Source organism: Ascaphus truei, chromosome 14, assembly GCF_040206685.1.
Source record: "Ascaphus truei isolate aAscTru1 chromosome 14, aAscTru1.hap1, whole genome shotgun sequence".
In the NCBI taxonomy this organism is placed as follows: domain Eukaryota; kingdom Metazoa; phylum Chordata; class Amphibia; order Anura; family Ascaphidae; genus Ascaphus; species Ascaphus truei.
Genome location: NC_134496.1, coordinates 17,425,752 through 17,437,177, shown reverse-complemented (window position 1 = coordinate 17,437,177; position 11,426 = coordinate 17,425,752). Strand labels below are relative to the sequence as shown.

The 11,426-nt window shown below is 57.8% G+C and overlaps 1 protein-coding gene across 1 annotated transcript in view; it reads right to left on the bottom strand.

Moving 5' to 3' along the window:
- Positions 1-10,959, bottom strand: part of SCYL1 (SCY1 like pseudokinase 1) — a 35,499-nt gene extending 24,540 nt beyond the window's left edge. The window contains 1 exon segment of the mRNA XM_075569390.1: positions 10,769-10,959. Within this exon segment, the coding sequence (XP_075425505.1) occupies positions 10,769-10,889 (121 nt within the window). The 5' untranslated portion in view covers positions 10,890-10,959.
- Positions 10,960-11,426: the final 467 nt, after the last annotated feature.

The window sequence follows — 11,426 nt, the reverse complement described above, 5'->3', positions numbered from 1 at the left end:
CAATATCCCTATACATACCAGTAACTCCCACTATATCCCTGTACGTGCCAGTAACTCCCACTATATCCCCGTACACGCCAGTAACTCCCACAATATCCCCGTACATGCCAGTAACTCCCACAATATCCCCGTACATGCCAGTAACTCCCACAATATCCCTGTTCATGCCAGTAACTCCCACTATATCCCCGTACACGCCAGTAACTCCCACAATATCCCTGTTCATGCCAGTAACTCCCACTATATCCTGTACACGCCAGAAACTCCCACTATATCCCCTGTACACGCCAGCAACTCCCACAATATCCCTGTACATACCAGTAACTCCCACTATATCCCTGTACACGCCAGTAACTCCCACTATATCCCCGTACACGCCATTAACTCCCACTATATTCTGTACACGCCAGTAACTCCCACTATATCCCCGTACACGCCAGTAACTCCCACTATATCCCCGTACACGCCAGGAACTCCCACTATATCCCCGAAAACGCCAGTAACTCCCACTATATCCCCGTACACGCCAGTAACTCCCACTATATCCCCGTACACGCCAGTAACTCCCACTATATCCCCGTACACGCCAGTAACTCCCACAATATCCCCGTACACGCCAGTAACTCCCACAATATCCCCGTACATGCCAGTAATTCCCACAATATCCCCGTACATGCCAGTAACTCCCACTATATCCCCGTACACGCCACTAACTCCCACTATATCCCCGTACATGCCAGTAACTCCCACTATATCCCCATATATGCCAGTAACTCCCACTATATCCCCGAACATGCCAGTAACTCCCACTATATCCCCGTACATGCCCGTAACTCCCACTATATCCCCGTACACGCCAGTAACTCCCACTATATCCCCGTACATGCCAGTAACTCCCCCTATATCCCCGTACATGCCAGTAACTCCCACTATATCCCCGTACATGCCAGTAACTCCCACTATATCCCCGTACACGCCAGTAACTCCCACTATATCCCCGTACACGCCAGTAACTCCCACTATATCCCCGTACACGCCAGTAACTCCCACTATATCCCCGTACACGCCACTAACTCCCACTATATCCCCGTACATGCCAGTAACTCCCACTATATCCCCGTACATGCCAGTAACTCCCACTATATCCCCGTACATGCCAGTAACTCCCACTATATCCCCGTACATGCCAGTAACTCCCACTATATCCCCGTACATGCCAGTAACTCCCACTATATCCCCGTACATGCCAGTAACTCCCACTATATCCCCGTACATGCCAGTAACTCCCACTATATCCATGTTCATGCCAGTAACTCCCACTATATCCCCGTACACGTCAGTAACCTCTCCTGCCTCCCCCCTCTATCTCTCCAAATATACACCCCCTCTCTCGCCCAGAATACCCCGCTCTCTCTCTCGCCCAGTATATTCCGCTTTCTCTCTCGCCCAGTATACCCCTCTCTCTCTCTCGCCCAGTATACTCCGCTCTCTCTCTCCCGCCCAGTATACCCCGCTCTCTCTCTCCCGCCCAGTATACCCCGCTCTCTCTCTCCCGCCCAGTATACCCCGCTCTCTCTCTCCCGCCCAGTATACCCCGCGCTCTCTCTCCCGCCCAGTATACCCCGCGCTCTCTCTCCCGCCCAGTATACCCCGCTCTCTCTCGCCCAGTATACCCCGCTCTCTCTCTCGCCCAGTATACCCCGCTCTCTCTCTCTCGCCCAGTATACCCCGCTCTCTCTCTCTCGCCCAGTATACCCCGCTCTCTCTCTCGCCCAGTATACCCCGCTCTCTCTCTCTTTCGCCCAGTATACCCCGCTCTCTCTCTCTCTTTCGCCCAATATACCCCGCTCTCTCTCTCTCGCCCAGTATACCCCGCTCTCTCTCTCGCCCAGTATACCCCGCTTTCTATCTCTCGCCCAGTATACCTCGCTCTCTCTCTCTCTCGCCCAGTATACCCCGCTCTCTCTCTCGCCCAGTATACCCCGCTCTCTCTCTCGCCCAGTATACCCCGCTCTCTCTCCCGCCCAGTATACCCTGCTCTCTCTCTACCGCCCAGTATACCCCGCTCTCTCTCTCGCCGAGTATACCCCGCTCTCTCTCTCGCCCAGTATACCCTGCCCTCTCTCTCTCGCCCAGTATACACCCCGCCCTCTCTCTCTCGCCCAGTATACCCCGCTCTCTCTCGCCCAGTATACCCCGCTCTCTCGCCCAGTATACCCCGCTCTCTCTCGCCCAGTATACCCCGCTTTCTATCTCTCGCCCAGTATACCCCGCTCTCTCTCTCTCTCGCCCAGTATACCCCGCTCTCTCTCTCGCCCAGTATACCCCGCTCTCTCTCTCGCCCAGTATACCCCGCTCTCTCTCCCGCCCAGTATACCCTGCTCTCTCTCTACCGCCCAGTATACCCCGCTCTCTCTCTCGCCGAGTATACCCCGCTCTCTCTCTCGCCCAGTATACCCTGCCCTCTCTCTCTCGCCAGTATACACCCCGCCCTCTCTCTCTCGCCCAGTATACCCCGCTCTCTCTCGCCCAGTATACCCCGCTCTCTCTCGTCCAGTATACCCCGCTCTCTCTCGTCCAGTATACCCCGCTCTCTCTCGCCCAGTATACCCCGCTCTCTCTCGCACCAGTATACCCCGCTCTCTCTCGCCCAGTATACCCCGCTCTCTCTCGCCCAGTATACCCCGCTCTCTCTCGCCCAGTATACCCCGCTCTCTCTCGCCCAGTATACCCCCTCACTCTCTTCCCGTATACCCCCTCACTCTCTTCCCGTATACCCCCTCACTCTCTTCCCGTATACCCCCTCACTCTCTTCCCGTATACCCCCTCACTCTCTTCCCGTATACCCCCTCACTCTCTTCCCGTATACCCCCTCACTCTCTTCCCGTATACCCCCTCACTCTCTTCCCGTATACCCCCTCACTCTCTTCCCGTATACCCCCTCACTCTCTTCCCGTATACCTCCTCACTCTCTTCCCGTATACCCCCTCACTCTCTTCCCGTATACCCCCTCACTCTCTTCCCGTATACCCCCTCACTCTCTTCCCGTATACCCCCTCACTCTCTTCCCGTATACCCCCTCACTCTCTTCCCGTATACCCCCTCACACTCTTCCCGTATACCCCCTCACACTCTTCCCGTATACCCCCTCACACTCTTCCCGTATACCCCCTCACACTCTTCCCGTATACCCCCTCACACTCTTCCCGTATACCCCCTCACTCTCTTCCCGTATACCCCCTCACTCTCTTCCCGTATACCCCCTCACTCTCTTCCCGTATACCCCCTCACTCTCTTCCCGTATACCCCCTCACTCTCTTCCCGTATACCCCCTCACTCTCTTCCCGTATAACCCCTCACTCTCTTCCCGTATAACCCCTCACTCTCTTCCCGTATAACCCCTCACTCTCTTCCCGTATAACCCCTCACTCTCTTCCCGTATAACCCCTCACTCTCTTCCCGTATAACCCCTCACTCTCTTCCCGTATAACCCCTCACTCTCTTCCCGTATAACCCCTCACTCTCTTCCCGTATAACCCCTCACTCTCTTCCCGTATAACCCCTCACTCTCTTCCCGTATAACCCCTCACTCTCTTCCCGTATAACCCCTCACTCTCTTCCCGTATAACCCCTCACTCTCTTCCCGTATAACCCCTCACTCTCTTCCCGTATAACCCCTCACTCTCTTCCCGTATAACCCCTCTCTCCCTCCCGGTATACCCCCTCTCTCTCTCCCTGTATACCCCTTCTCTCTCTCTCCCTCCCGGTATATCCCCTCTCCCTCCTTCCCAGCATACCCCCCCTATCTCTCTCCCAGCAAACCCCTCCCTATCTCTCTCCCAGCATACCCCCCCCTAATCTCTCTCCCAGCATACCCCCCCTAATCTCTCTCCCAGCATACCCCCCCTAATCTCTCTCCCAGCATACCCGCCCTAATCTCTCTCCCAGCATACCCGCCCTAATCTCTCTCCCAGCATACCCCCCTATCTCTCTCCCAGCATACCCCCCCTATCTCTCTCCCAGCATACCCCCCCTATCTCTCTCCCAGCATACCCCCCCTATCTCTCTCCCAGCATACCCCCCCTATCTCTCTCCCAGCATACCCCCCCTATCTCTCTCCCAGCATACCCCCCCTATCTCTCTCCCAGCATACCCCCCCTATCTCTCTCCCAGCATACCCCCCCTATCTCTCTCCCAGCATACCCCCCCTATCTCTCTCCCAGCATACCCCCCCTATCTCTCTCCCAGCATACCCCCCCTATCTCTCTCCCAGCATACCCCCCTATCTCTCTCCCAGCATACCCCCCCTATCTCTCTCCCAGCATACCCCCCTATCTCTCCCAGCATACCCCCCTATCTCTCTCCCAGCATACCCCCCCATCTCTCTCCCAGCATACCCCCCCATCTCTCTCCCAGCATACCCCCCCTATCTCCCAGCATACCCCCCCTATCTCTCTCCCAGCATACCCCCCTATCTCTCTCCCAGCATACCCCCCCCTCTCTCCCAGCATACCCCGCCTATCTCTCTCCCAGCATACCCCCCCTATCTCTCTCCCAGCATAACCCCCCCATCTCTCTCCCAGCATACCCCCCTATATCTCTCCCAGCATACCCCCCCTATATCTCTCCCAGCATACCCCCCCTATCTCTCCCAGCATACCCCCCATCTCTCTCCCAGCATACCCCCCCTATTTTCTTCTCTCCCACCCCCCCCTATCTCTCTCCCAGCATACCCCCCCATCTCTCTCCCAGCATACCCCCCCTCTCTCCCAGCATACCCCGCCTATCTCTCTCCCAGCATACCCCCCCCCTATCTCTCTCCCAGCATAACCCCCCCATCTCTCTCCCAGCATACCCCCCTATCTCTCTCCCAGCATACCCCCCCTATCTCTCTCCCAGCATACCCCCCCTATCTCTCTCCCAGCATACCCCCCCTATCTCTCTCCCAGCATAACCCCCCCATCTCTCTCCCAGCATAACCCCCCCCCCCATCTCTCTCCCAGCATAACCCCCCCTATCTCTCTCCCAGCATACCCCCCCTATCTCTCTCCCAGCATATCCCCCCTATCTCTCTCCCAGCATATCCCCCCTATCTCTCTCCCAGCATACCCCCCCTATCTCTCTCCTAGCATACCCACCCCATCTCTCTCCCAGCATACCCACCCCATCTCTCTCCCAGCATACCCCCCCCTATCTCTCTCCCAGCATACCCCTCCAGCATACCCCCCTATCTCTCTCCCAGCATACCCCCCTATCTCTCTCCCAGCATACCCCCCCTATCTCTCTCCCAGCATACCCCCCCTATCTCTCTCCCAGCATACCCCCCCTATCTCTCTCCCAGCATAACCCCCCCATCTCTCTCCCAGCATAACCCCCCCATCTCTCTCCCAGCATAACCCCCCCCCCCCATCTCTCTCCCAGCATAACCCCCCCTATCTCTCTCCCAGCATACCCCCCCTATCTCTCTCCCAGCATATCCCCCCTATCTCTCTCCCAGCATATCCCCCCTATCTCTCTCCCAGCATACCCCCCCTATCTCTCTCCCAGCATACCCCCTATCTCTCTCCCAGCATACCCCCCTATCTCTCTCCCAGCATACCCCCCCTATCTCTCTCCCAGCATACCCCCCTATCTCTCTCCCAGCATACCCCCCCTATCTCTCTCCCAGCATACCCCCTCTATCTCTCTCCCAGCATACCCCCTCTATCTCTCTCCCAGCATACCCCCCCTATCTCTCTCCCAGCATACCCCCCCCTATCTCTCTCCCAGCATACCCCCCCTATCTCTCTCCCAGCATACCCCCCCTATCTCTCTCCCAGCATACCCCCCCTATCTCTCTCCCAGCATACCCCCCCTATCTCTCTCCCAGCATACCCCCCCTATCTCTCTCCCAGCATACCCCCCCATCTCTCTCCCTGCATACCCCCCCTATCTCTCTCCCTGCATACCCCCCCTATCTCTCTCCCTGCATACCCCCCCAATCTCTCTCCCTGCATACCCCCCCTATCTCTCTCCCTGCATACCCCCCCTATCTCTCTCCCTGCATACCCCCCTATCTCTCTCCCTGCATACCCCCCCTATCTCTCTCCCAGCATACCCCCCTATCTCTCTCCCAGCAAACCCCCCCTATCTCTCCCAGCATACCCCCCTATCTCTCTCCCAGCATACCCCCCCTATCTCTCTCCTAGCATACCCACCCCATCTCTCTCCCAGCATACCCACCCCATCTCTCTCCCAGCATACCCCCCCCTATCTCTCTCCCAGCATACCCCTCCAGCATACCCCCCTATCTCTCTCCCAGCATACCCCCCCAATCTCTCTCCGAGCAAACCCCCCCCCCAGCATACCCCCTATCTCTCTCCCAGCATACCCCCCCCCCCCCTATCTCTCTCCCAGCATACCCCCCCTATCTCTCTCCCAGCATACCCCCCCAGCATACCCCCCCTATCTCTCTCCCAGCATACCCCCCCCCCCAGCATACCCCCCCTATCTCTCTCCCAGCATACCCCCCCTATCTCTCTCCCAGCATACCCCCCCTAATCTCTCTCCCAGGATACCCCCCCTATCTCTTTCCCAGCATCCCCCCCCTATCTCTCTCCCAGCATACCCTCCCTATATCTCTCCCAGCATACCCCCCTATATCTCACCCAGCATACCCCCCCTATATCTCTCCCAGCATACCCCCCCTATATCTCTCCCAGCATACCCCCCCTATATCTCTCCCAGCATACCCCCCCTATATCTCTCCCAGCATACCCCCCTAATCTCTCTCCCAGCATACCCCCCCCTATCTCTCTCCCAGCATACCCCCCTATCTCTCTACCAGCATACCCCCCCCCCTATCTCTCTCCCAGCATACCCCCCCCCTATCTCTCTCCCAGCATACCCTCCCCTTATCTCTCTCCCAGCATACCCCCCCTATCTCTCTCCCAGCATACCCCCCCCCAGCATACCCCCCCTCTCTCTCTCCCAGCATACCCCCCTATCTCTCTCCCAGCATACCCCCCCCCTATTTCACTCCCAGCATACCCCCCCCTATCTCACTCCCAGCATACCCCCCCAGCATACCCCCCTATCTCTCTCCCAGCATACCCCCCCATCTCTCTCCCAGCATACCCCCCCTATCTCACTCCCAGCATACCCCCCTCACTCCCAGCATACCCCCCCTATCTCTCCCAGCATACCCCCCCATCTCTCCCCCAGCATACCCCCCAGCTCTCTCCCAGCATACCCCCCTATCTCTCTCCCAGCATACCCCCCCCTATCTCTCTCCCAGCATACCCCCCCTCTCTCCCAGCCTACCCCCCTATCTCTCTCCCAGCATACGCCCCCTATCTCTCCCAGCATACCCCCCTATCTCTCTCCCAGCATAACCCCCCCATCTCTCTCCCAGCATACCCCCCCATCTCTCTCCCAGCATACCCCCCCTATATCTCTCCCAGCATACCCCCCATCTCTCTCCCAGCATACCCCCCCCAGCATACCCCCCCCTCTCTCCCAGCATACCCCCCCTATCTCTCTCCCAGCATACCCCTCCTATCTCTCTCCCAGCATAACCCCCCCATCTCTCTCCCAGCATAACCCCCCCATCTCTCTCCCAGCATAACCCCCCCATCTCTCTCCCAGCATAACCCCCCCATCTCTCTCCCAGCATACCCCCCCCATCTCTCTCCCAGCATACCCCCCCCTATCTCTCTCCCAGCATAACCCCCCATCTCTCTCCCAGCATACCACCCCTATCTCTCCCAGCATACCCCCCCATCTCTCTCCCAGCATACCCCCCCATCTCTCTCCCAGCATACCCCCCTATCTCTCTCCCAGCATACCCCCCCTCTCTCCCAGCATACCCCCCTATCTCTCTCCCAGCATACCCCCCCTCTCTCCCAGCATACCCCCCTATCTCTCTCCCAGCATACCCCCCCTATCTCTCCCAGCATACCCCCCTATCTCTCTCCCAGCATACCCCCCCCTATCTCTCTCCCAGCATACCCCCCCCTATCTCTCTCCCAGCATACCCCCCCCATCTCTCTCCCAGCATACACCCCCATCTCTCTCCCAGCATACCCCCCCAGCATACCCCCCCCTCTCTCCCAGCTTACCCCCCCTATCTCTCTCCCAGCATACCCCACCCCCATCTCTCTCCCAGCATAACCCCCCATCTCTCTCCCAGCATACCCCCCCCATCTCTCTCCCAGCATACCCCCCCTATATCTCTCCCAGCATACCCCCCCTATATCTCTCCCAGCATACCCCCCATCTCTCTCCCAGCATACCCCCCCCAGCATACCCCCCCCCTCTCTCCCAGCATACCCCCCCTATCTCTCTCCCAGCATACCCCTCCTATCTCTCTCCCAGCATAACCCCCCCATCTCTCTCCCAGCATAACCCCCCCATCTCTCTCCCAGCATACCCCCCCCTATCTCTCTCCCAGCATAACCCCCCATCTCTCTCCCAGCATACCACCCCTATCTCTCCCAGCATACCCCCCCATCTCTCTCCCAGCATACCCCCCCATCTCTCTCCCAGCATACCCCCCCTATCTCTCTCCCAGCATACCCCCCCTCTCTCCCAGCATACCCCCCTATCTCTCTCCCAGCATACCCCCCCTATCTCTCCCAGCATACCCCCCTATCTCTCTCCCAGCATACCCCCCCCTATCTCTCTCCCAGCATACCCCCCCTATCTCTCTCCCAGCATACCCCCCCCTATCTCTCTCCCAGCATACCCCCCCATCTCTCTCCCAGCATACCCCCCCAGCATACCCCCCCCTCTCTCCCATCTTACCCCCCCTATCTCTCTCCCAGCATACCCCACCCCCATCTCTCTCCCAGCATACCCCACCCCCATCTCTCTCCCAGCATACCCCCCCTATCTCTCTCCCAGCATACCCCCCCTATCTCTCTCCCAGCATAACCCCCCCATCTCTCTCCCAGCATACCCCCCCTATATCTCTCCCAGCATACCCCCCCTATATCTCTCCCAGCATACCCCCCCTATATCTCTCCCAGCATACCCCCCATCTCTCTCCCAGCATACCCCCCCAGCATACCCCCCCCTCTCTCCCAGCATACCCCCCCTATCTCTCTCCCAGCATACCCCCCCCTATCTCTCTCCCAGCATACCCCCCCCATCTCTCTCCCAGCATAACCCCCCCATCTCTCTCCCAGCATACCACCCCTATCTCTCCCAGCATACCCCCCCTATATCTCTCCCAGCATACCCCCCTATCTCTCTCCCAGCGTACCCCCCCTATCTCTCTCCCAGCGTACCCCCCTCTATCTCTCTCCCAGCGTACCCCCCTCTATCTGTCTCCCAGCGTACCCCCCTCTATCTGTCTCCCAGCGTACCCCCCCTCTATCTCTCTCCCAGCGTACCCCCCTCTATCTCTCTCCCAGCGTACCCCCCTCTATCTCTCTCCCAGCGTACCCCCCTCTATCTCTCTCCCAGCGTACCCCCCTCTATCTCTCTCCCAGCGTACCCCCCTCTATCTCTCTCCCAGCGTACCCCCCTCTATCTCTCTCCCAGCGTACCCCCCTCTATCTCTCTCCCAGCGTACCCCCCTCTATCTCTCTCCCAGCGTACCCCCCTCTATCTCTCTCCCAGCGTACCCCCCTCTATCTCTCTCCCAGCGTACCCCCCTCTATCTCTCTCCCAGCGTACCCCCCTCTATCTCTCTCCCAGCGTACCCCCCTCTATCTCTCTCCCAGCGTACCCCCGTCTATCTCTCTCCCAGCGTACCCCCCTCTATCTCTCTCCCAGCGTACCCCCCTCTATCTCTCTCCCAGCGTACCCCCCTCTATCTCTCTCCCAGCGTACCCCCCTCTATCTCTCTCCCAGCGTACCCCCCTCTATCTCTCTCCCAGCGTACCCCCCTCTATCTCTCTCCCAGCGTACCCCCCTCTATCTCTCTCCCAGCGTACCCCCCTCTATCTCTCTCCCAGCATACCCCCCTCTATCTCTCTCCCAGCATACCCCCTCTCAGTATACCCCCTCTCTCTCAGTATACCCCCTCTCTCTCAGTATACCCCCTCTCTCTCAGTATACCCCCTCTCTCCCAGTATACCCCCTCTCTCGCAGTATACCCCCTCTCTCCCAGTATACCCCCTCTCTCCCAGTATACCCCCTCTCTCCCAGTATACCCCCTCTCTCCCAGTATATCCCCTCTCCCAGTATACCCCCTCTCTCTCTCAGTATACCCCCTCTCTCTCTCTCAGTATACCCCCTCTCTCTCTCCCACTATACCCCCTTTCTCTCAGTATACCCCCTCTCTCTCTCAGTATACCCCTCTCTCTCTCTCTCTCTCTCTCTCAGTATACCCCCCTCTCTCTCTCTCAGTATACCCCCTCTCTCTCTCCCAGTATACCCCCCCCTCTCTCTCCCAGTATACCCCCTCTCTCTCTCCCAGTATACCCACTCTCTCTCTCAGTATACCCCCCCCTCTCTCCCAGTATACCCCCTCTCAGTATACCCCCTCTCTCTCTCTCAGTATACCCCCTCTCTCTCTCTCAGTATACCCCCCCTCTCTCTCCCAGTATACCCTCTCTCTCTCCCAGTATACCCCCTCTCTCTCTCCCAGTATACCCCCCAATCTCTCTCTCTCCCAGTATACCCCCTCTCTTTCTCTCCCAATATACCCCCTCTCTTTCTCTCCCAATATACCCCCTCTCTTTCTCTCCCAATATACCCCCTCTCTTTCTCTCCCAGTATATTCCCCTTTCTCTCACAGTATACCCCCTCACTCTCACAGTATACCCTCTCTCTCCCTCACAATATACCCCTCTCACCTTCCTCCGGCCTCTCTGCAGCCCCCAAACTCCGGGGGGCTCCTCTTTCTCCCCGGTAACGTCATACGGAAAATCACGGGCCGGGTCCCGGGACCAGAACCACATCCTGACACCGATGGAGACACGTCACCGTGACGTCACCGTCCGGCGCGTCAGCGAGCGCCGGCACGTGACCTGCACCAGGGGGCGGGCCCTGGGCGACACGTCACCACAGATTCACGTGACCAGAGACTGACAGAACTGTGGAACGTCAACAAAAGGGTCACGTGATGCCGAGGGATTTTTTTTTTTTTTTTTTAATAAACTTTATTACACAGAAATAAGAACATTAGGAACAAAGGTTTCCCCTCTCCTGTCATGTTACAAGTCATGTCAGAGCTTGGGGGGTTTAAATGAAGGTTTATGATTGTTACTTAGCGTGTAGGCTCACAGGGGTGGGGATTTTGTTTCCTATTGTCTGATCTTATTTGTTGCCCGTATTGTACTATAATTCCCTGTATTGTACCGTCTCTTGTAAAGCGCAGAATACAGCTGTGGGCGCTATATCTTATACTATATTAGTGAAAGCACTGTATGTTTGCCTGCCTGCCTGCCTGCCTGCCTGCCTGCCTGCCTGGATGTCCGGTGTCCCTAGGGGAAATC